Consider the following 24,983-nt stretch of genomic DNA (forward strand, 5'->3'; position numbering starts at 1 on the left):
GTGGGGGGACGGACAGGGAGCCTGGGGGGTGAAGGGGAAAGAGGAGCATGGAAGCGCCCTCACAGGCGCCAGGCTGGCCAGGGTCACCATGGAAACCATAACATTTTCACAGTCCTTAAACTGAAGGCACATCCAGGCCTCTGGCAGCCCTGACTGAGTCCACACATGTGTGTGTACATGCACACACATGAACCCACTGCATGGCTCACACGCATGCACACCCCATACCTGCATGCACACACATGTACACAAAAAGTGACAGTGCATATGTGCATGCACTCATGTGTGGGCACAATGCACATGTAAACACATGTGAACACCATGAAGTGCGCACACACTAGTATATCCAACAGGAGCACATGCACGTCCATACATACTTGCATGCTCATACATAATGCCATGTGTGCACACACATATATACATGTATGCAGTTGCACAACCACACGGTCACCATGCTGCATGCACACACGTGTGCACACCAATCACACATGTGTGTTGCCATGTGTGCACAAATGAACATGCCACACGCAGGCCAGGGCCCTCAACTCCCCTCCCTCCTCTTTGCAGAGCTCTCGACCACCTCCCTGCAGGAGATTTCAAAAGAGGCTGTTTATACAATTTTTAGTAAAGAAATAATTATTATAATCACATTAAGCGATTTGGCTGTAAAATTCCTGTAAAAGGGATGGTTGTTCTCGGGAGACAGAGGGAGGTGGGTGGAGGTGCGGGGGAGGGGCCCTGCATTTGTTTTGCTTGTTTTCATCTCCTTGTCCTGGGAAATGAAAACAGCTTCTTTTGTGATGGATAGGCCCTTTTGCTGGTCCTTGACCTTCTGGGTGGATTTCTGCTGAGCTCAGCGGAAAATGCTCTACACAACTTGTGGCTCCCACATGTGGGGGGTGGGAGGGGAGCGAAGGGGGGGCTCAGGCCCTTCCCAAAAACAGAACAACAATAACAGCAGGCGAGTGCAGGAGCCAGGCCGGCCGGGGCCTGGACAGTGTCCCATAGAAGCAGCCAGCAAAGTGGAGTTTGCTCTTGGCAAACGGGCTTCTTGACATGGCCCAGAGTTCCTGCGGCTTCCCCTCCCTGGCATGTCCCCGCTAGCTTCCTCTGTCTCCTCCTGGGGGACATGTGAATCGGAACAGAGCTTTCTGCAGAGTGTCCTGGTTAGGGCCACAGCCAGCTCAGGAGGCAAAAGACCAGGTGCCCTGGCAGAACCCTCACCCCACAGCCTGGGCATTGAAGGCTGGGCTGCCCCTTCCCCAGGCCTACACTCTCCCCCAGACCCTCCTAGCAGGGCTGAGCCCAGGACCTTTGTGCCCCAAGGTGAGTAGGGCCCCTGACTCCCACCCACACTTTGGTGTCAGCAGGCTCTGCCTAGAAGCCCCTGGTGTAGGGCCTGTGCAGGAGAGAACACAGGTCCTGGTTCCAGGTGGTGGGTGTCGCACCTGCAGCCTCTGCCCCTCCCTGGGTCAGCTCCCTGAGGTGCGGACTGGACGTGGGAGTCTCCTACCATGGGCCTCGACTGCCCACCTCGAGTTTAGGAGGCTCACACTGGAGCACTCCATGCAGAGCACAGCGAGAACTCCCTGCCCGAGCAGCTGGACAGCCTGGCCCAGTGGCCCTGGTGCCAACAGAGGATTCCAAGGACACCAGAGACCCACCTCCCACTGCCTCCGGTTCCAATAGGGGACCAGTGCCGCAGGGGTCAGGAGCCTCGGCATTGACACTGCTGCTCATGCCGGGGCAGACAGTGACCCTGGGTGCCACGCCATTACTGAAGGAGAGGAGTGGACACCAGAGCCCGACAGGTGGCAAGGGCCATCGGGCAGTGGGTACTGGATCTGGGTGGGGACAGTGCTGATGGGTGGGCAGAGCCGTGTCCCCTGCACGGAGTATCCATCAACCCTGGGGTCCAAGGAGGGAGCACAGGACCGGACCAGAACTAGGAGAAGTCAGGGTGTCACCTGCCTGGGCTCTGGGACTGGCCCTGGGGAGTCACCCTGAAGCCACAGGTTGTCAGAACCAGGCTGTCTGCTTCTGCAGGCACTTGGGAGAGGAGGCCAGCAGGACACTAGCACTGCAGACCAGAGCCCCAGGCTGTGTGCTGCCTGTGGCTGTCCCTAGAGCAGCAGCTCTGCCTGCTGGACCATAGCTCCTGACCCCCCACCCAGGCTGGCCCACGGCCCCTAGAACTGCACGCTCCTCCTCCAGGCCGAGCAGCTGCGGGCACAGCTGGAGGAGGCCCAGGAGGGGCTGGCTGTGCTTCGCAGGGAGCTGCAGGGCAGTGAGGACAGTCTCGAGGGGCTGCGCAGGGAGGTCGTGGATGCCCACCGTGCACTGGGGGACGAGGCCCTCGAGAAGGACCTGCTGCAGCGTTCCAACGCCGAGCTGCGGGCCGCAGTGCGCAAGGCAGAGGAGGAGAAGGCCAGGTATGGCTCCATCATGGACTGGCTGTGGGGAGTCCCCCTCGCCCCAAAGCTCCCTGCCCCCCACCCCACCCCTGGCCGTGGTAGGAAAGGGGTTTCCTACTAAGCTGGGCCAGATGATGGTGGGGGGTATACCCGGCAGATCCAGGGTGCCGACTGCCCATCCAGAATGATGACTGTTGGCCATGAGGGGGACACCTGGACACACAGACCCGTCCCTGCTCTCAGGGAGTTCCCCTCCGGCAGGAAAGATGGACCCCAGTGGCCAGTTGGAAATGGCCGGGGCTGGAGGGAGGGGAGTAGTGGTGAGAGGAGCTGGAGACATAGAGAGGGGCCAGGACAGCTGGGCACTCAAACCCACTGCCCAAAGGTGATAGGCAGCCCCAAGGAGGCTGGGCTTTGGGACGCCTTAGGCATGTCTCAATAGAGTGAGGTGAACAGCCTGCAGGGTAGCCTGAACGGTAACCATGGGAGACGCCAGAGCCCCCAGGTGGCTCCCCCAGCCCCAGCCAATTATGCTCTGCTCAGTTTTCAGAGGTCCAAGGAAGAAAAGGAGCAAAAGGTGCTGGTCCTGGAGGAGGCCCGAGCCGCAGCCCAGAAGGAGGCTGGCAAGCTGAGGGCCAGCCTGCAGGAGGCAGAGCAGGCCCAGTTAGACACCTGCCGGGAGCTCCAGGAGCTCCGCAGTCAGGTGACCAAGCCCTCGGAGCCTCACACAGGCTGCCCTCCTTCTTCCCCCACCTTCCCCCCCCCAACCAGGGCACCCAGGTGCCTTGTGCCTTTGGAGCCACCAGCAGAAGGGCCCTGCTCAGACTCACAGGGTTCCTGGGTGGGTCTGCCCTATGGGGCTCAGACGACAAACCTCAAACCTAATGGCCTAAAACAACCTTCTGAGGCTCATGAGCCCTGAGGGTCAGAAATCCCGCCTGAGGGCACAGACGGGAGCTTGGCTCTGCCCCACAGCACAGGCGCCCTCGGGGAAGCCTCCACAGCAGGGGCTTGACAGCAGGGACTGGGTCTCCTGGAGGCACCTCCTCTCACGTGTCCAGTGGCTGATGCTGGTGGTAAGCTGGGCCACCAGGGCTGATGTTGAGCTCGGAGCTCTGCGCTCCACAGGGTCCTGGCCCCAGGGTAGAGGTGCCAGGTGTCTGTGAAGTGGCTGAGGGTGAAGGTCTGAGGGTACTGCACAGACCCCTGTCCAGAGCTGGACTTGGCCTGAGCGTCCTAGAGTGTGGGGAGATGCCCGGGAGGGAGGCTTTTTCCCAGGACACGTGAGCAGAGGCAGGGGTGCAGGAGGCTGCCTGAGCTCCTATGAGGGGACGTGGGCCCCCATCAGTTCCGTCCCCACCCCCCAGGTGAAGACGCTGGAGACTGAGAACCAGAGGAAAAGCCAAGAGGTGCGCCAGCTGCAGGCCCAGTGTGCACAGGACTCGCAACGGCAGCAGCAGAGCTGGCGAGAGGCCCTGGAGCTGCAGAGGCAGGCGGCTGAGGTGGACGCTGCCCGGGAAGACGCCCAGAAGGAGGTAGAGGGCTAAGGGGCCCAGAAGGGGAGGCAGAGGTCCAGGGTCGCCCAGGCCTTGCTCTCACCCTCATTTCATCACATGTTATTCAAGGATAGAGTCTCCCCCAGGCAAAGAGAGTTCTGAGCCTGCGGACAGGCAGGGGGACCCAGAAAAGACCAACTCTCAAGAGCTTCAGGTCTCTGAGCTCACACCTCCACCCAGGCCTGCACACGTGTCCCACGCCCCAACACCTGCACACACAGGCACACACTCTCCCATGAGCTCTCCCCAAACGCCTGCACACATGTCCCCACACCCTACCACATGCACGCTGCCGTGAGCTCCCCCCACCAGCTCACACAGCCCCATACCAGCTTGAAAGACCCTCTGTTCAGTCCCAGGCACCGCCCCTCAGGTTCTGTTTGCTGCGGGGCTGTGCTGCCACGGCCAGGTGGCCTTGGACCCCCCACACACAGCCTGAGAAGGTCTCCCTGGGCCTCGGCCTGTGTGGGGCTCCCAGGTTCAGACCCAAAGTCATGTGCAGAGTGGCTATTATCAAGTACCCACCATACCCAGAAACATGGTTTACTTCCCATGGCCCATGTGACCCCTGTGTCACCTCACAGCCCCTCACCTCCATCTGTGAATGGGGTCGTTATACTGCGGCCACCCAGGGAGGGAGATGAGATGAGGCCCACCTGCACTGGCGCCAGGCCTCCTACCCCGGGGGTTACAGTCTGGCAGGGGCTACATAGCTGGGAGCTGGGGCCTGGCTGCCTCCCCACAACCTGTGCACATTCCGAGGGGGCGGGCGGTGGCCCTGTTTATTGCCCTATTCACTCACCTTGTGAGAATGGAGGACTGGGAGCACAGGCCATGACCAGGATCTGCAGCGGCAAACAAGTGGCCTAATTGGGAGTGGGGCGATGGACAGCAGCAGAAGGACAGCAGGGTCAGGGAGGGCCCCTCTCACTGGGGCTGGGCTGCCCAAAGAAGAAAGGGGACGGTGGCCCAGCAAGGACAGTGCGGAGAGGGGCTGCCAGGGGCTGAAGTGAAGAGAGAGGGAACAAGGGAGGCCCGGCCAGGGGAGTCCGGGGAAGCCACCCAGCGCCTCCCTGCCCCCTCAGCCTCCGTGCACTGTGTGTGGGGTGGATGACATTCTATTTTTCCGTGGTATTATCCATTTGGAAGTCTGTGGTGGGGCGTCTGGCACCCTGAGGTTCCCCAGTCCTGGTCTCAGGTGATGCTGATGCAGCCTTTGCTACCACAGGCCCTGAGCAGGCAGACAAGCAGGGGGCTGGCCGCAGAAGGTGCAGCCTGGGCCACGGCCCTGTCTGGCCCAGGTTTTCATGCGGCTGCGGGGGCCTCTCTGCTGCCTGCCCGAATGTACTCCACAGTCCTGGGGTGCCCATCCCGACCCGGCTCAGGTGTCTCCCCTGCCAAACATGGGCTGTGAGGCAGGTCCTTGGTCCCTCCAGCTGTGATATGCCAAAGAGGGGCTGGGGCGAAAGGCCCAGGGCCAGTCTTCAGAGGTGCCTTAGTATCCAACCTCCATCTGAGCCCCCACGGCCCTGCCACAGGTCCTGAGGCTGCAGCAGAAGCTCGCGGAAGTGAAGGAGCGGCTCTGTGAGAGCCACAGGGCTGAACAGAGCCTCCGGGCTGAGCTGCACGGGGCCACCATGAAGCTGCAGCAAGCCAGCAGTGTGACTGACAGCCTCCAGGCTCGCCTGGACAGGGCCTGCCACCGCGTCCATAGCCTGGAGCAGGAGCTGGCCCGGGCAGAGGGTGCCAGGCGGGATGCACAGGGCCAGCTGAGCCGGCTCTGGTCCACACTCTGCTGCGAGCTGGGGCTCCGAGCACAGAGCCCCTCTGCCTCCCCTAAACGGCCCGGCTCCCCCACCAAAGGTCAGTCAGTGTCTTTGGTGGCTTCAGGGGGCTCCTCTCCCAGCTCCACCACCTACCTGCGCCACCCCCACCCCTCCCTGGGCCTCACATTCTGCACCATAAGGGCCTGTCCCTTGTGCCCCATCCCCGGCTCCCTGTGGGTGGGGACAAGAGAGAAAGGGAGACAGGGCATCCATGTGCCACTGAGCCCGTCCCCTCAGACCTCACTATCCTACAGGTTTGGACGGTTCTCAGGGTCACTCTGGGAGGCACAGTGCCAGCCCCCCTGCCAGGTCCCGCTCACCACTTCGATGGCCTTCACCTGCACCAGGACAGCAGGGCCCAGACATGGACGTGGCCTCTGTGCAGGACGCCCTGAGGGACTTCATGCAGAAGCTGCGGGATGCCCAGCAGGAGCGGGTAAAAAGGGGCAGAGAGGACCTGCCCTGAAGGCTCCGAGAGACAGGAGGGGCCACTCCCTGTGTGCTGTCCACCTGGGTCCAGGGCAGGGGCGTCACCATCCCCATGCCTGTCTCCTGAAGAACCATCCCGGGCGCTGGCCACATCACCTGCAGAGTGTCCCCCATGACCTCTCACACGGGACCAAGCTCCCAGCAGCTACTCACATGGGCTCCCCATCTTGCCACCCCAGGGATGCCCCTCCTAACCTGCCAGGTGGGAGGAGCTATGGGAAAGGCTGATAGTCATGGCATGACCTATTCCCCCACTCTACGTGCATACCCCAAACCTAGACATGCGGGCACAGCGCCTCCAAGCCTCCCCCGGGCCTGTCCTGAATGCCTGTATAATGCCCACCAGACCCCCAAAACTTCTAGCTCCCCACTCCCCGCAGCCCTACCTGCTGACCTTTGACCTTCTCCCAGGACAACTGGCGCGCCCAGGTTCACCACCTGAGCAGCTGGCTGAGAGAGGTGGAGAGGGAGCGTGCCCGAGCCCAAAGCCACGTGAGGCAGCTGAAGACAGCGCTGGCCCAGGCGGAGGAAGGTGACCTCCCTTCCCCACCTGCTCCTGGGGGTCCCCCAGAACACCCACTTCTGGCCTCCAGTGTGCAGTCCTGGGAACAGCTCAGGCTTGGGCCATGGGGTAACACCAAACCAGCACCCCCCTGCACTGGGGGACAGCACTTCCTGAGACTGTGAGAGGCCTCCTTCTATGGCATTCTCTTCCCACCTGGGCTTCTGCACTGGCTGTGCCCAAAGTTGGAGCCTTCCTCCCAGTCACAAGGCCCATCCCCCCATTGGGTCTCTGCCCTCAGAGAGGCCCCTGCCCTGCTGGTCACCCCACTGCATTTCTGTCCCTCACCCCATTAGTGGGTCACCCAGGGAGCCAGGCCCAGGGCCTGAATGTCTGGAAGGAAAGGCCTGAGAGAAGGGTGGGCTGGGGAGGGGCCTGGGGTCCAGGCCTTGACCTGTGAGGGAGGAGCAAGGTTGTCAGAGGGGAGCCTCTCAGCCCCCACCATCTAGATGCCAGTCACTAAAACTCCCCGGGCCTCAGTTTCCCAGCCTCTGAGATGGGAGGGGCGATCCCCCGTATGGGAATCCCTAGACCTTGGGAACCAGGCAAGCCACCCTGCTTGCCCCACAGGCTGGCGCCAGGCAGAGAGGGAGGCGGGCAGTGCCCAGGCCACCAGGGCCCTGCAGAAGGAGGTGCTTCAGAGGCTGGAGAGGGAGCACCTGGCGAGTGTGCGGACAGCAGGCCAGGAGAAGAGGCGGCTCCAGGTGGGGACCCCACACCCCAGGGTCAGGAGGGGAAGGGGGAGGCTGAAAGGGCTGCTGGGGAGGGGAGGTTTCAGGTGCCTGTGGGCAGGTGGCCCCAGGGGCACTGGGTTCCCACAGAGCTTATCAGGGCTGTCCCTGCAGAGCTGTATTTGAGGTGGTCCTAACCCTTATTTTACAGATTGGGGAAACTGAGTCCTGGGCAGAGAGTGAGTTGGCCTAGGTGGCAGAGCCAGCCAGAGGCAGGCCAGGGGCAGACCCGGCCTCTTTCTGTGACCACACCAGCAGGCATAGCGTGGCCCAGCCTCGGTGATCTCTCTCTATGCGGTCAGGTCTATGCTGTTACGGGACTTTTTTTTAATCTTCATCCAAGGATGTTTTATTGATTTTGAGAGAGAGAGAGAGAGCGCTGGATGTGAGAGAGAAACATCAATCTGTGCCTCCTGTGCACACCCCAACCATGGATTGAACCCCCAGCCTAGGTATGTGCCCTGACCCAGAATCAAACCCAAAACCTTTTGGTGTACGGGTTGACCCTCCAACCAACCAAGCAGCTCGTCCAGGGCCTGTGGGGTGGTTTTTACCCCACGTCACTCACACACGAAGCAGGCTGCACAGGATGGACTCAGTAAATGACCCCATGTGGGCTCTGTGCTGTGAAGGTGGCTGGTGGTCTGCAGTTTCCAGGTGAGGAATCTGGGCCCAGAAAGGGGCCGGCCTGGGTGATGGGGGCCGGCTTCCCCCTCACTACCCGGCCCCAGAAAGCTGAGGCTCCTTGAGGACTTCGGGGGCATGGGGAACAGTGTGTTTGGAGCGGAGCACTGGCCCTTGGGAGGCCCTGGGGGACCAGGGTCTCGGGCCTCACCCTGAGAAGTTGAGGTGGCTGCCGGCAGCAGAGCAGAAGGGACTCGTGGGCAGGACACAGGCTCTCAGCCCCAGGAGTGCCACTAGCTGCACGTCACCCCTCTCCAAGTGCCCTGGATGGATGGGTGAGGGAGGACAGGGATGGTCCTGCAGGGGAGGCACCAGAGAAAGCACGGAGGAGCTCAGCCCAGAAAAGATTTGTAAGACAAAATGTAATTTCTGTTTCAAGACCCCTCCAGCCGAAGCTGCAGTGGTGATGGGGGGCGGGTCATCCCAGGGTCCAGGTGCCTGGCTGAGTGGTGGCAGGACTTGTGAGGTATGCGGGGCTGAGAAACCAGAAGAGGTAGGGTGGGACTGTGTTTCATTTTACACATATGTTCACATGTATGTGTCCCATGCACATCTTTAATAATAAAAGTGTAATATGCTAATTGTCCTTCTGGACAATCTTCTGGAGGAAGCCAGGGCTTCGAGGGAAGCCCGGGTTCTGGGTGCCAGAGGGAAGCTGGTACCGGCAGCCTGGGGAAGGAAGGCCTACTCTTGCACGAATTTCATGCATTGGGCCTCTAGTTTGAAAATAAGTTGAATATACCTATTAAATCAACCATTACAAATACAACACTCCTCACTGGATCTGTCTCCCGAATTTATCCAGGCTGAGAGTGATGCGTTAAATTTTCCCACTGTGATTTTTTTCTTTTGGCAACGTCTCCTTTATTCCAAGAGTCTTTGATTTGTGGATTTTTACGGCATGCTCTTCAGAATTCCACGTTTCTCGCTGCTCCAGCTTTTCCAGATCTGGAGGCCTTTGCCCGTAACCGTTCTGTCCTGAATTCCACTCCACCTGATGCGGCACAGCCCACCCGTCCCAGAGGCACTCCTGCCCTTCCCGCCCCACCGTCCCTCAGCCAGGAATCCGTTTCAACTCCACCTCTGAGTCTGCCCTTTTGCCGTTTCCGGAGACTTTGTCCCACTTACAAGCCTCACCGTGGTGTGTTCACTCTGCTTTTCTCTGCCCTTGACTGTAGGTTGTTTGCTCTCCCCTTCCCTCAGTGCCCACATCCTGGCCTCGTCCCTTTCCCTGGTCTTGGGGGTACAGGAGTGTTACCGAGATGAGCGGGTAGCGACGTCGCACTGTGCTCAGGGAATGCTGATGGCAGCTGGAACCCCTTCCTGTGCCCAGCCTCCCCCAGGAGTTCTGTCCAGGGACCTGCCCGTATCTTTCTGCTCAGTGCCGTCTGGGTTCGTGCAGAGTCTGCCCCTGAGTTCGAAGCCTCCAGTGTCTGCAGACAGACCCAGAGGATTATCCAACAGCAGCCACACCTGGTGCCTTCCTTCTCAATCACAGGGGCCGATGGAACCCCATTTGTGGGCTCCCAGTCCTGCAGGCCAAAAATCCCTCGTAGGTGACTTGTTCTCTCCCAGGTCTCAGCCTCTGGGGTGGGCTGGTCCCGAAGCTGGAAGAATGCCCTGGCAGCTCATTCAGGGTGTGGCAGGGTCCAGTTCCCTGTGGCTCTGGGACCAAGTCCCGTATTCCAGCTCTCGGCTGAGGATGGAGCAACTTCTAGAGGCTTCTCCCAGTCCCTGGCATGGGCCTTCTCATGGGCCCTCATCGGATCCCCGGATCCCCGAAGATCAGACCTCCTGTGTGTGTAGACCCGCCTGGGTGGTCTCCCATTGGTTAATTACTAGCCCTCATTACCTCTGCAAATCCCTTTGCAACGTAATCATTACAGGATGACATCAGGGCCAAAGGTCACAGGCCATCTGTAACTGCCGGCCCCGGATTTTAGGAATTTGTTGGACGTGTCAGCTGAACTCTTGTGCACACAGCTGTCTCAGGTGAGCCAGCCCTCTTCCCATCTCTCTGAGAGAGGCCTTTTTCCCTCCGATCTCAGGCTGGTTGCTTGCCCTCTGACCTCCGTCTCGGTTGGATTCCAGAAATGTGAGAATGTTGTAGGTTATTTGAAGTGTATGTCCAGAGTGGGGAGCCAGAACGCCCATTTAGCTTTGAAATTCAAAAACATTGACTCCTCCATTGTTTGTGCCTGTGCTTGGTGAACCCGACCAGGCAGAATCCAATCTACCTCCGTTTATACAGGTTCTTTCCACTGGAAAAGCATCTCTCCTCCCCAAGCTTCCCTGTGAGTTTGTCCCAAAATTCACAGCAGCCCAACACTGCTCTCTGGGCCTTCCTGACCTTGAACTTCACCTTTCCAGGTCCCAGCAGTTCAGGGTCTTCTGCCTGTTTAGCTGACCTGGCCTGTGTTGGCCTGTGTGTGTGTGTGTGTGTGTGTGTGTGTGTGTGGTGGTGGTGGTGTTGTTGTTAATCCTCACCCGAGCATATTTTCCCACTGATTTTTAGGAAGAATGGAAGAGAGAGGGAAAGACAGAGAGAAACATCGATGTGAGAGAAACATCGATTGGTTGCCTCCTGCATGAGCCCCGACCAGTTAAGGGCTGAGAAGGAGCCTGCAACCGAGGTACAGGTCCTTGCATCAAACCCGGGACTCTTTGGGCCGCAGGCCGACCTTTATACACTGAGCCAAACCAGGTAGGCGGCCTTTGTGTTTCTATCTCAATTGTTCACTCTCCGGCTCCCCCATGGCCTCACCTTGAGAATATCATTGAACCTTTTCTAACACAGATTCCCTTTTCTTGCAATCACTTTGTTCTCTTTAGTTTGAGACCCTCAGATCTGATTCCTCAGATTGGCTTTGTCTCTTGAACCACAGTTGATTGCCACGTACGTCATCATTTTTTTTCCTCTGCACGTCTTTAAAGAAGGGGGTCTGGTCTTGCTCAAAGTTGGAAGTGGAGAGAAACCTCCTGGGGACTTCGTGTGACCCTGTCCAGATACTTCAGGCCCAAAGCAAAGGCAGAGAGAAAGGTCCCAAGGGGAGCCGTGGGGGCCGTGGGGCATGGGGAGCCGGTGGCAAAAGCAGTCCTGAGCCCTCACTAGAGCTTTTCTGTTCCAGGAATGGGGTGGGCGAGGGCCCTGCTCTGGGGACACAGCCATAGTGACTGGAGGCCTCTAGTTCCTCACACACCATGGCCCTCATCCCCGGAGGCCTCCCCTCCATGTCAGCCGCCCCCTCCAGTCCTGGCTCTGAGCCGGGGTTCCCAGGAACTGGGGAGTCTTCTGAGGTTCTTCAGATATTCTGTATCCATGTTAATTTTTCTGCTTGATCAATAATTTCCTCATTTTTTTAAATTGAAGTGTGTGTCCTAAAATCTATCAGTGTTATGTGAAATTTTTCTAGAATTCTGGCAATTACCATTTCTCCTACTTTCAGGCTGGTTGGTTCTGTCTATCCTCCATCTTGCAGGAGCCCTCAAAGTTCTGGTCTTTAGCTCTGAGGAAAGTTCTCCCACATTTTGTGACCTCTTGACCATTGCAGTGGACATGGGATGGGGATTGAGACTCACCTAAATCACTGGCAGCCCCAGGCCCTTTTGACAAACAGCCAACCCAGGCAGCAGTGTTTGCCACCGAGGGTGTGAGCCACAGCAAGGTCTGCAAGCTACACAACAACTTCCACATTCCCGGCCTGGGTTTTTCTCCATTTCACATAAGCCAATGTGTTTGTCAAGAGAAAGTTAATTAAAAACATATTTTTCTAATTAAATGGTAGGCCGTGCTGTGCAAACAGTAAGATTCTTGTTTGAGTGCAAACCCCTCCTGTTTCCAGGGCTACCCTGGGGATTCACTAGATCAGCGATGCACAGCCTGCATCACCCACCCACATGACCCTGCATCAGAGCCAGGTCCCAGCCTCCCGCTCCAAGGCTCACAGTGTCCTCCTGGCACCCGGACTTGTCACGTCCGACCCCACTGGCTCTCATGTGCCCCTGTGTGAGCCCTGCCGCACATCCCACCTCTCCAGAGAACGCTCCCCCGGCCCAGCCTGATCTCAGTCCAGGTTCTAGAAGCGAAGCTGGGGAGCCCCTGGCACCCCTGGGCACATGTTTTCAGCTGGTTCCTAACTTTTGTCAAGAATGTCTGTGCTTGTGTCTTTATCAGCTTTTTTTGTGTTGAGATGTTTTATCTTGATTTAGTGAATTGGTGAGCTTTCCATCTTTTTCTCTCACCTGGAATAATCTAAATAGCCTAAGAGGTAAGCTTTTTTAAAGGTTAGTCTGAATTTGCATGCAAACCACGCCCTCCTGTCATCTTAAATAGGCTTTAACTTCCTCTCCATCTCTGTCATTTTCAGTTCTCCGCCTCTTCTTGTCAAGTGGCAGTCACCCGCCTTATATTGTTGAGTGCACGTGTGTTTACCGTCGTCATAGTGACATGTGTGGTTATACCTGCAGTTAGATCTGTGCCTGTGCTGGGTGTCGGAGATTCTATTTATTTCCCCTCATCCAACTTGTCAACAGTTCATCTCTTTTATTGATCTTTTCAAAGAATCAACTTTTATCTCTTCTCTTATTTCTGTCTACTTTACTCATTTCGGCTTTTATCTGTTAACATCCTCTTTTGGTTGTCATTTTCCTGATTTCTGACATTGAATAAGTGTGTGTTTATGTTTGGACTTTATCTGTCACTAGTAAGAGAATTCATTGTGAACCGTGTTTTCCCTAATTGAGGTTTGCTGAGTGACCCGTGGCTTTTCCATATGAATTATTTTCCTTTTTACCCATTTTCCAGGAGTTTCAGTTTTTATTCCTTCTTTAATTCAAAAGACTAATTCCATGTTTGTGCCTCCTTTCGTCGCCACATCTGGTCTCACTGGCGAGAGGGTGTGGCATGGGCAGTGCGGGTCTTTGGTCAGCTTCCGGGGGGATCTGGGTTTATGCTCCTGGTTGTCGGCTGTTTGCTGGTTGCTCTTTGCTTTCTTGGTTTGGTTTTGTCTATTTGTTTGTGGTATGTTTGGAGGAAACTGAACAAGCTGATTGCAAAGTTTACAGGGAAGAAAAGATGTTTATAACTGATTTAAGGCAGCAGGAGGGGTAGCACAGGCTGGACAAAGGCCAGCAGGGTGGTAGAGTCCAGAGGTGTTCAGCTGTCACTACTTGGCGCCAAGTCCCTTATATCTGAGCAATTCAGGGGCCCATTGTGTCCTGGGACTGGCCAGAGGGCAGAACCAGCCAATGGGCAGAGGGCAGAACCAGCCAATGAATGGGTCCGTTGTGACCCAGGGGCTGGAAAGGTGTCAGGCTGAGGACCTGAACTCCAAGGCCCAGAGGACGGATCGGGGGGTCTTGGCATGCTCTGCTCTTCACTGTGCATAAGCAGGCTGTGTAATGAGACCCCCACCCTGTATGTGCGCAAGACATTTTCCACCCTTCCTTCTACAAGACCCTCATTTCACAACAGCCCTCAGAGGGTGTGGCACCTTACAGCCCCCTCCCTTCCTTCTCCTGGCCTCAACAAGACCCAGTGAGATTGCATCACCCCATGCACAGATGGGGAAACTGAGGCTGGGGGCCTGATCCAAGGGCACGAGGAGAGTCCCGTGTCCCTGCCCCACGCCCATCTCTTCCCTGCCTGGCTCCCAGGTCAGAGCCACAGGCTGGGCTCCATTTGCTATTACAATGAATTTAATCCCATGGGCACTGAGTCCTTATAAGAGAAGCCCAGTGTTTCACATAAGTGGTCTGGTCCTCTTTAAATACCATGAAATATTTAAGCTGTGTTTGAAAGAAACCTCTGCTTTTCTACTGGAAAATGTGTACCAACAGAAAATTATAATTTTCAAAATTGCAAGGGAGGGTGAAACGTCACAATTTTAGGGACAAGCATTGCCCTCCTCCCTTTCCTTTTTCAAAGTACTAGTGTCAGCCCCCAAAAAAGTGTGTACAGGGTCACCCTGCCGTCTCCAGTCACTTCCCGGCTCCTCCGAGCAGCCCTCCTGCGTGAGCGGCCAGCGTCTGCTCCAGCATTAGGTGAGAATAAAGTGAAGGATGGACCATGGCCCCTCTGACAGCCCCGGGCCTGGCTGCTATGGTCGCTGTGGAGGATGGGTGTTTGCTGAGACTGGGACCCTGGGACCTGAGAGCTAGAGCTTGCCTGGGCCACTGGGGTCCCTGCATCTTCAGGCTCTTCTCCCTGGTTCTGTGCCCAGGCTTCCTCTTGCCCTCACACTTCATCCCCTCAGTTGGCCCTTTCTCCCTCCTCCAGCCAGGCTTCCAGAAGGCCTGCCCCTCTCTCTCTCACACCCTCAGCCTGTCACCACACACACATACACACACACACTAGAAAAGGTCACTAGCAACACTTGGTCCCACCCAAAGGGTCCTTTTTGGGTGTCTCCTTGACCCCTTGGACCACCCCCTTTAAGGGACTGGCCCCTCCCTCCCAATTTCTGCTGACTTTCTGGGCTTCCCTGCTTGGCCATCTCTTTTTCTCTCTGTCCGGACATCTGCTTGTCAGGACCCCTTCACTCCCCTTCTCCCCTCTTACCAGGACACCCTCCCCTCCTCTGGCCTCCAGAGCCACCTGGTTCTGAAACACTGCCCCTGAGTTTAGTGACTCCTGGGCACCCCTTAAGACTGAACTCTGAACCTTCAACCCCAGACATGTTCCCCGCCTGCCTTCCGTCTGGGTGAGTGGGTCCTGGACCACCCAGCAGCCCATGCCTGGGAGTCCTCATTCCCCCGCACGGCCCCTCCAGGCTCAAAGTCCCATGTCATGTCTGTTTACTCCCCCACTCACATCCAAGCCACCTCCTGTCCACCACAGAGTCAGAGGACCAGACACACTGGCCACTTCTCGCACAGAACACGGGGAAATTCAAAAACTAGAGACTGGCCCAACCTCATGAAGCCATGCTGGTCACAAGCCAACCTCAAGTTTCCAACAATGGAGTCTGCATAGAACTCATCAGAAATCTCCAGGCCCCACTGCAGGCCGGCTCGGGGCCCAGGGGCCATGTTCTCCTTGTGAGGGCTCAGAGCAGAGGGGTGAGGGGGCAAGGCTGCTGTCACAGGAGAGAGACCTGGTGTGGGTGGCATCGGTGGGGGATTCAGTGAGGCTGGTTGGGCTGCAGGGCTGAGCCGGACTCTGGGCAGTGAGGGCAGGGCCCTGGGGCAGGGGAGCAGGTGGTAGGTGGGGTGGGCTGAGTCTAACAGGCTCCGTGACTTGGGGTGACTCTGGTCTTCATTCCAAGTCTGGAAGCAGGTGAGGGACACCGGTTGTGTCTTGAGGCCACTCTGGTTGAAGCACAGAGCCTGCCAGCAGAGCCTCTGCCCACACTGGGCCCACAAGGCCTCCTTTCCAGTTCCCATGGCTACATCTCAGACGGCCCAGTTGTGCACAGTGTACTTGGCCTCCTCCCAACTCCTCACATCCCAGTGACCTGCAGCAGGCCTGGGCAGACACCCTGTGCCTCCCTCCCCAGGAGCACCTGGACACACTGCACCGGGCCCTGCATGAGAGCAGGAGGCACAGCCAGGGCCTGGCCCAGAGGAGTCGGCAGCTGGAGGAGCAGGTTGCCAGCCTGGAGCACAGGTGCCAGGAGGCCGAGAGTGCACAGGGGCCCCTGCGACAGGTGAGGACCCCAGAAGGCAGGGCCCTGCATCCCTTCATGGAATCAGCCCCTGGGCATGAACAGAGGTCCAGGTGTTCAGACACCATTCAGTGCCCTGCTGACAGCAGAAATCAGAGGAGGGAGAGCACACGCAGGGATTCCCTGGTCCAGGACCCCCCGAGAGCCTGGTCCACGTAGCCTCTGTCTACCCAGGTACTTCAGAGGCAGCAGCTCAGGAAGCAGGGATTGGGGGCACCGTGCATGAAGAGGCACATCCTGCAGGGACACAGGGCCTCCCAACACCTCAAGGACTCCCACCTACAAGGGGAGCCCATGGTGCGGCATGAATGCCAGTCGCTGGTATGGGCTCTGACAGTGGTCCCTAGGAGAGGGTCAGCAGATCCCTCACCAGGGTCCCTCGCTCGGGTCAGGTGAGGCTGGGGATGTGTCCTACTGCCCTGGGGGCCTGGCAGGTCATGGCTGAGAGTCTCTGTGAGCACCCCTGGGCCACATCTAGGCAGTGGGTCTTGCCTGTCCCCCAGCACAGGGATCTAGAGTGGTATGCGGACACAGACAGAGGAGAGGCTCAGGAACACACAGCTGCCACGTGGGCACAGACATCCACACCCTGTCATCCTTCCCCTTGCAGCCCTGGCCCCAGGCAGGGCTCCAGGAAGGGCATTCAGCCTGGGCTCACCTATGCAAAGGGAACCAGGTGTCTGTCACTCATGGCTGTCCCAGGCTGTGCTGCTCAGAAGGGCTGGTGGAGGCCATGTTAAGTGGCACCCCCACAGACTTTGCAAGGGCCTCCTCGGGTCCAGTGAACCCCTGGGCTTGTCACTGTGTCACCTGCTCACTAAGACCTATAAAGACTGGCTTCCTGCTGGGGCGGGCTTGTCTGCTCTGGGCAGTGTGGCCCAAGGGCAAAAGGACCACAGAGGCCAGGCTTAGCATCACTGGTGGAAGGAGTAGCAAAGAGACAGGTGCCCCGGGCTCTCAGACCCTGAAGGAGAAAGATGCCAGGGGGGCATGTGAACACCAGAGAGGAGAGAAAAGGAAAGGTCAGGGCCAGAGACAAGGTGAAGGCTGCCACCACCTCAGGCAGGAAGGAAAGAGTTAGTTGTGTTGGGAGCAGAGGCAGAACCAGGAACAGCCATGGTCCCCACGGGTTGGAGGGTATATGTGACAGCTATGTGGACACTGACCACACGCCTCCTGAGGGAGCAGTGGGGCCCTGGTGGGGAGGGGACTGCTGGGCCTGGAGCCCCCGAGCCCCCGAGCCCCCGGGAGAGTATCTGTCCCATGTCCCAGGCAGGTCCTGTTCAGCTGAGGTGGACTCAGGGACAGGAGGGTTTTCCAGAGGGGAGTGGCCAAGTCAGTGGGGGGAAGGGACCCTGTGGATAGGATTGGGGTCTGGATGGGGGCACAGAGACCAGCAGGCCAGCACAGGCACTGACAGCCACTGGCCAGCTTGTCCACACCGGGCCACCTGCCCGCCCAGGAAGGAGGGTACAGTCACCAGGATCCTGAAGGGTGGGCCAGCGCTGAGCTGCTGAGCTGGGGAAGCGGAGGCTCCTGGGGGGCTGAGCATTAGCCTGGCTATGGCACCGCCCCGTGGGGGAGGGGAGGAACAGCTAATGAGTTCCAGGAGGTCAGCTGCGAGGGGCCGCAAACCCATAAACCCTTTATTGGTGTCTCAGGAGGGGAAGCCCGGCCGTGGCCGTTTGTTTATTTTGGACCTCATGTTTCTCTGTTTCACATGCACTGCCAGGACTGTCACTGGGATTTTAAAGAAACAGGACTTCCTTTTCAGTGGAGGGGCTGTTTTTCTCAGTCCTGAAGAAGAAGCAATCCTTGCTTTTGAACACTGACCCCATAGTCTCACCCCGAGGCTGCTCCTCTGTAGCAGGCCCCTGAGAGCCCAGACCCTGAAGGGAGGGCCGAATGGGGCTGTAGCAGGACTGGGCACAGTGGGCAGTGGACAGGCCTGGTTTGGAGAGAGGGCCTGGGCTCTGATGCTGCCCAGCTGCTGCTAGGACTGCAGGCCAGAGACCATCCCCAGCAGCACCCAAGAGGCGCGTCCGGGGTCAGGTCCTTCCTCCAAAGGGATCATCCACAGGGGCATGTGGAGCCCCACCGACCTTCCCACCAACACTGTCTGTTTCACCCTCGTTCAAATGCCAATGGCCCTGGGTGGGGCTTGGGGTCCTGGCCCAGGGCAGCGCCCTGCCCCACCAAGCCAGTGCTCAGGGGACCCAGAGCCCTTCCCAGAGATACCCACATGCTCCCCAAACAGCAGGCCACACTCCCCCAGCAGCCACTACAGGCTCTGCTCTTGCAGAGAGAGCGGGACACACTGATCAGAGAAGGGGACACAGGGGGGGCCGAGGAGCCACTGGACCAGTCCTTGAGCAGCCTGCACCTCCAAGTGGACAGGGCCCTGAGGCAGGACCAGCACCTACAGGTGAGCAGGGTCGACACAGCTCTGCATACCCCAGCCTTGGGAGTGGTCTCAGGACAGGGGGTATCCAGGTGGTGTGGGTCCCGGAAGGGCCACCCTGCCTGACTCAGGACACACATACAGGTGTGCACGCACAGGGGTGTCCGCTGGGTCACACCTGGGAGTGGTGGGACGGTCGGGTGTCTCATGAGCCAGCACCTAAACCAAAAAGGGAGGTGTGGGGGAGCACAGCTCCCCTGCATGTGTTGGGGGGATCTCCCTTTCCACCACTGGGCAGACTCTCCACCCCAGACGAGGAATTTACAAGCAGGTGGGAGGCAGCAAGATTCAGCCTATGAAGCCTGCAGAACCCCAGTCCAGACAAGCAGAAACCAGGATGCCATTAAAGCAGATGTAAGGTCCACCCTGCCGGCCTGTGGGCTGGGCTCTAGCTCAGATGAAGCCCAAATCTGCTTGCCGATCTAGACTGGGGCCCACCCCCCACCAGAGGGCAGTGGGTAACAGAGGACTGGACAGAGGAATAGTGGCCCCAAGGGCAAGCGGGCAGCAGTGAGGTGTCTAAGTTCTCACCCAGGTCCAGAGAGCGGAGCTGGAGCGGGCCCAAGCCCAGCAGCCCCAGGAGCTGGCCACCCAGCACCAACAAGACCTGGCTGTGGAGGCCAAGCCGACCCTGGGGTCCCAAGTGCTGGAGGAGCAGGTGGGGCCGGGTGGAGGGCAAAGGAGGGGAGGGGAGGGATGGGGAGAGCCCAGTGTCCTACAACACACCCCTCCAGCAGGGGTTCTCCAGACTGACACCCAGGAGCTCCAGCTCACTGAGAGGCGGAGCAGGTTTCTGGGGCAGTTGCCACCTGCTCTGCCTCTACTGCCTGCCCGTAAGGAGAGGTGGTGAGGACAGTCCCTCAGTCAGAGGTCGAGGCCTGTGAAGTGTCCAGACTGTGCCTGGCAGGTGGCAGTTGTCCTTCAGGCAGGAAGAGAGAGTGTCATGTGGGACAAGGTGGTGACAGCGTGACAGAGCCTTGGAAGTGTAGCTGTGCTGCCCCCCGACACACACACACAGGCACACACATGTATATACACCGGCAAAGACATGCCTGCCAGGGCTGGCCCACAGGCTCCAAGCTGTCAGAGACAGCTACATTACACAGATAAGGAAACTGAGACCCAGAAAGGTAAAGTGACTGCCCCGTGTTACCCCCAAGTTAGTGTCCCTGACCCACCAAGCCACGTCTGCTGAATTTATGAGCTCAGGAGAACTTATTTCCTTATCACTCTGAGTGCATTCATGGCCTGAATGAAAGGGGGTCTGTCCACTGTGGGTCCCTAGGATGGGTGGATGTACCGGATGAGGTGAGCCTGTGTGCCCCTGTATGTCTGCCGATGTTTCAGTCCCGTGCATGTCACCTCTTGGGGGAACCATGGACTGTGGCCTCCCAGTGCTTCCTGTTACAGAGCTCTGGGGAGGCCTAAGACCGTTCCTGCCCCGTTCCCAGGTGGCCAGGAAGGAGCAGCTGGACTAGGAAGTACAACGGCAGAAACATGCCCACCTCAGCCAGACCTTCCCTGCCAAAAAATGAGCCCTGCTGCCAACCCTGCCACAGTCCTGACCAGCCAGACGCAGAACCATGAATTGGAAAACCAGTGCTCATGCAGCTCAGTGTGGGCCCGGTGCCTGCAGAGGGGCTCAGGGAGCAGGCAGAGGAGCCTACACTCACCTCCAGGAGTCCCATGTCAGCAGGCATCCTCTGGCTCCCCGACCACTGAGCACCCCCACGCTGTGGCGTGGGCTTCTGCTGCACACCTCCTCCTCCAGCCACTGTCTCCACCTGGACATGCCATCGGGACAGACCCCGCCAAGCCAGTTTCCTTGGCCACAGGCTACATCCCCTGCCCTCAGCTCTGTAAACACGGGGAAACACGTGGAAAACATTTCCACCAAATGGAGCCAAAAACAGAGTGTCCTTCAAGGCCCAGTGCCCACCTCCCACGCCCAGAGGCTGTGGAACCTTCTGTATCCAGGAACCGCAGGTCTCTCACGATGGCAGGTGGCTGGAAATGACTCAGTCGGTCCCTGTGACTCACTGGCCTGAGAGGCACGGGAGCAAGAACTTAAAAGTCAGAGTTGCAGAACCTCTCTTTCCCAGTCTGTGAACCTGGACCAGGGACCCTCAGAATCCAGCCCCGTTGCTATGGAAACAAGGCAGCCATCTTCACCTATAGGCGTTTTTATTCATTTCCCCCATTTATACCAGGTCAGTGATTTATTTTCTTCTCCAAATGGCCTCTTTTGTTCTATGACACCAGCCAGCCCAGGACTCATGGCACCCAAGGTTCTTGTGAGTTCAGCTCCTCCCAGGGAACCCCTGTCATACTCTGGAGGACAAGCATGGGGGCAGGAGGGCTCCAAAGCTCCCAGAAGCCACCCCATCTCGGCCACTGTAAGCTGTGGCCCAGAGAGACGGCCGTCTGTCTCATTCAAGATGGATCTAGGCTTGTTTTCACCTGGTGGTCCTTTGGAGGGCCTGTCTGGGATTGCACAGCTGGAGACGGGCATCCCTGCCATCTCCCAAGGAGGCGGGCCATACTGGCCTCACCCACCCTCATCTGCCCGGCAAAGCTTCGGGCACAGGGTCCTGTTGACTGGAGGACAGAGCTGGGCCAGGTAGACTGAGCAAAGTGAGGCCCAGTGTTGGGCACTGGACCCGTCCTCACACAACACCCTGGAGGTGAGGTGCAGGGAGGAGGGCGGGGTAGGGGCCCATCCTGGTATACAAAGTCAAGGCAGAACTGCTGCCCTCCCCACATCGAAGGGATAGGGCAGAAAAGCGACCCGTCTCCCACCCATCCCTGCTCCCTGGAACTCGGGCCAAGGCCCTTGTGTGCTTCTCCCCTGCTATCCCACATGGAGGCCTGTGGCCTATAAGAGGCCTGGCAGGTTCCAGCATCCCTTTAGGAGTTGCCAGCCTTTCAGGGCAGTCCCAGCTCTGCTCCTCTCCAGCTGTGCAATCCCAGACAGGCTCTCTAGGCCTCGGGGACCACCTGGTCTGGGGCACCAACCTTCTCAGGTGTCAAAGGATATACCTGAGCCCACAGGGGGAGGAGGACTCATCCCCTGAGAGAGCAGGAGAGCCATGGGGACAGGGCCATCCTGAAGCACTGGGGCCAGAAAGAAGGAAGTGACACCCTAAGACAGAGAGGCAGGGGAGGATGACCAAGCACCCGAGGAGACAGGCTCCACCTCCAACACACCAGCTTTTGAGGGAGCAAAGGCCCCATCTTGGCCACAGCTGGGGAGGAAATGAGCGCAGGACCCAGGAGTGCAGCTGGGCCAGGGCAATTGGTATCTGGGCCTCTTGACATTAATATTCTCACCTGTGGATGCTAAAGTGAGGCCAGAGCGCTTCCTCTCCCAGCAAATGCACGCTCAGAGCCTGTGGGTTAGACTGTATCTGCTACTTTTAATACTCTTTTTAAAATGTTTACTTGAGCCCTGGCCAGTGTTCTCAGTGGTTAGAGCGTCGGCCCAAGCACCAAAGGCCTTGGGTTTGATTCCTGGTCAAGAGCACGTTGCTGGGTTGCAGGTTCAATCCCTGGCCCCAGTCAGGACATGTGTGGGGATGTCTCTCTCTCTTTCACTCTCTCTCTCCCACACCCCTCTCTTCCACTCTCTCAAAAAATCAATGGAAAAAATATCCTCAGGTGAAGATTAACAAAACACACAAAAAATTTTACTTGTGTTTTCCTGCATCATTAGAAAGGCCACAGAGCATACTTTTATTGGCTGCCAAGCAGGGACATACCCTGCCTCCCACATGCCTGGGTCTCCACTGTGGTTTCCCTGCCATCATGGAACACTCAGAAATGGGAATCTTTGCCCTTGAACCAGGGGATACGCAGGAGGCAGGGAGGGGCCTGTCATCACCTCAGGGCAAGGAGAGCCATATCTGAGCCCACCTGTAACCCATTTATGGCCTCTCCCTGCAGAACCTCTAGCTCAGGGGTGGGCAAACTTTTTGACTCGAGGGCCACAATGGGCTCTTAAACTGGACCGGAGGGCCGGAACAAAAGCATGGATGGAGTGTTTGTGTGAACTAATATAAATTCAAAGTAAACATCATTACATAAAAGGGTATGGTCTTTTTTTTTTTAGTTTTATTCATTTCAAACGGGCCAGATCCGGCCCGCGGGCCATAGTTTGCCCACGGCTGGTTAGAATGTAGAGTTCAGTTGGTTAGGAAAGTGCTTTTGGACACTAGGGGGTGCTATCAGAATAGTTCATTTACTCTGCGACTGTGGACAGGGCAACAACAAACATCCCAGCAGTGAATCTGCACCCATTCTGAGCATTCCTTATGATCACTAGCACAAGCCTCATCATGATGTTCAGGGGTGGGGGGTACTGTGGAGGCTCTGTCCCTCACTGCACATAGAAAGAGCCAGTGGGCCGGGGTTAGTGGGCTCAACACACTGGGCACCCTGAGCCAGGCCCTCCCACCTCTGTCTTGGTTCACCAGCGGCACCCATCTAGCCTTACAGTGTAGTGACAGCAGCCAGATCCTACCTGCCCCTCTGGGCGTTGTGACCTCCCAACCCCATTCCCAGAGCAGGTGGCGGGTTACCTGGGACAGAGTCTCTGGTTTCACCTGCATGGTAGAACCAACCGCTCTGGGGAGATCTATGCCCTGCCAGCTGCCTCTTGGAGGGAAGGAGAGAAAGTGGTGGGTGCGGGGATAACAAGCCAGCCCCTGCCACTAGCAGCCTCTCCCAGAGCACCCTCTCCCAGCCTTGCAGGGAACAGCCCCCTGGGCCAGGTGTGGACACTCACCACCTTACCCTGCAAGTCCTGGGGCATCCAGAGGCCGGCTCCAGGCTCCCCCATCTAAACTGCACACACACTCAGGCCCTAAATTAAAATGTCACAGGCCTATGGGGAGGCTCAGGTTTCCTGCCGCAGAACATGAGCCTGCTTGATAAAACCATTTTGGTTTTGATAAATGTGGACTTTCTGCGGCAGAGACAAAGGCGCCCTTGAGTCCAGAGGAGAACCTACAACGGCACATTGCTGAAAACTATTTCCTGATAATATTTTTAGCACCTGAAAAAAAAAAAACATTTTTTCTCCTTTTGCCAGCGGAGTTGTGTTTTGTGTTGTTGTTTTTGTTGTTGTTGTTTTAATGTCATGCCCAGTGGGGGTGAGGCCCTGTGTTAACCCCCAGGCCAGGCTGCAGACCAGCCCAGGGTGAAGGCCATGGAGTAAGCAGGCTCTCTGGGCCCGAGCATCTCACAAAGCTGCCCAGGAGATTCCCCGGGGCGGTGGGGTTGGGAGCCCCTGTCCTGGTGTCCTAGTGTCTCCAGCCCTTCCACAACTGCACCTCGTGGAACTATGGCATTTACGGGCCCTCACTCTCAGGGTGCTCTCAGTGTAGGGCTGGCCTCCTGAAATTTTCGAGTGGCCCTGATTGCATCCTAATGGGATCTGTGTAAACCGGTGGACTCAGAATTATCCACACACAGAGAGACCCTCCCACTAGTTCCTAAAAATCACATAAAATGTTCCTTGTTTTGACTGCAAAACAACATGCTCATTGAAGACGTTTTGGAAAATACAGAAAAACAATGACAAGTGTGAAACCTCTCAGGACCTGGTGACTGTTCTCTCTGCTTATCTTTGGGGGGGTGCACCTGTCTTCAGTGGCCGGGGGCTTGGCTGGAGTCACCAACATCAGGACTATGAGAGCAGAGAGGATGGGGGAGGAACCGAGGCCCCAAGAGTCGGGTCTTGCCCTGGGCCTGGGGACCCAGAAGTGAACAGATGCCCCCTGAGGGACAAATGCACAGTGATGTCCCAGGTCAGCAGTCCCAGAGGCAGAAAGAGGGCTGGGGTGACCACAGCTGGGGACAGAGAATCTGAATGTGGGCTCCTGAGGTCTTACTCCCACCCAGGGGCCCAGGGACACCAAACCACTTGCCAGAGGCCCCCACTGGCCAGCCGTAGGAGTCACCCAAAATTCTCTTGCTGCCTGCACCCGGCAGGAAACCTCTAGGGCAGAAACACTTTAATGCCCTGAGGTTCCCCAGGCCAGGGGTCATTCCCACATTAAACCAGATAGGAAGCCTCGCCCTGCACAGGAATCCAGTGCCCCCAGGCTCAAGGCTAGGGAGGGGTGGGGGGCAATTCAGGGCTGGCTTCTGGCTGTCCTAGAAGGATTCGTCCAGGCACCGCTCAGCCAGGGTACCCCGCCCCCCCATGACACTCTGGCAGCGGGGTGGCCGGGTTCCCTGGCCGGGCAGCAACCTGAAAGACCACGCAGAACGCCTGCCCCCCAAGTTAAGGTCTGTCCCAAAACTGCTCCGTGCACAACACTGCGGCCTCACGGAGGAGGATGGTCCCCGTCGCAGGGCGTGCGCCCGCGAAGCCCTCACTTCCCCAACACCCGGCCAGGGTGGGTACGGGAACGTGGGGGCCGCGGGGGCCGTTGGCTGGGCCTCCAAGCGGCGCAGGGCCACTAGGTGCCCCAAGTCCTAGGTCAGGGCCTCAGCGCGCGCGCCCGCGCCCGCGCTTTCCGCCGTCCTGGCGCTTTAAGAGTCGCCCTATTTGCATGGCCCCGCCCAGGCCGGTGTGCGGCCCGGCTCGGTAT

General features: G+C 57.9%; 1 protein-coding gene across 1 annotated transcript in view; it reads left to right on the plus strand.

Annotated features, from left to right (window-relative positions):
• The window catches only part of CROCC2 (ciliary rootlet coiled-coil, rootletin family member 2), a 74,088-nt gene that overhangs the window by 36,319 nt on the left and 12,786 nt on the right, over positions 1-24,983 (plus strand). The window contains 11 exon segments of the mRNA XM_015561813.1: positions 2,215-2,432; positions 2,958-3,117; positions 3,782-3,949; positions 5,509-5,833; positions 6,051-6,232; positions 6,697-6,817; positions 7,418-7,551; positions 15,759-15,908; positions 16,101-16,247; positions 18,229-18,351; positions 18,923-19,045. Coding sequence (XP_015417299.1) covers positions 2,215-2,432; positions 2,958-3,117; positions 3,782-3,949; positions 5,509-5,833; positions 6,051-6,232; positions 6,697-6,817; positions 7,418-7,551; positions 15,759-15,908; positions 16,101-16,247; positions 18,229-18,351; positions 18,923-19,045 — 1,851 coding nt within the window.

This window comes from Myotis davidii, unplaced genomic scaffold, assembly GCF_000327345.1.
Source record: "Myotis davidii unplaced genomic scaffold, ASM32734v1 scaffold370, whole genome shotgun sequence".
NCBI classification, from domain to species: Eukaryota; Metazoa; Chordata; class Mammalia; order Chiroptera; family Vespertilionidae; genus Myotis; species Myotis davidii.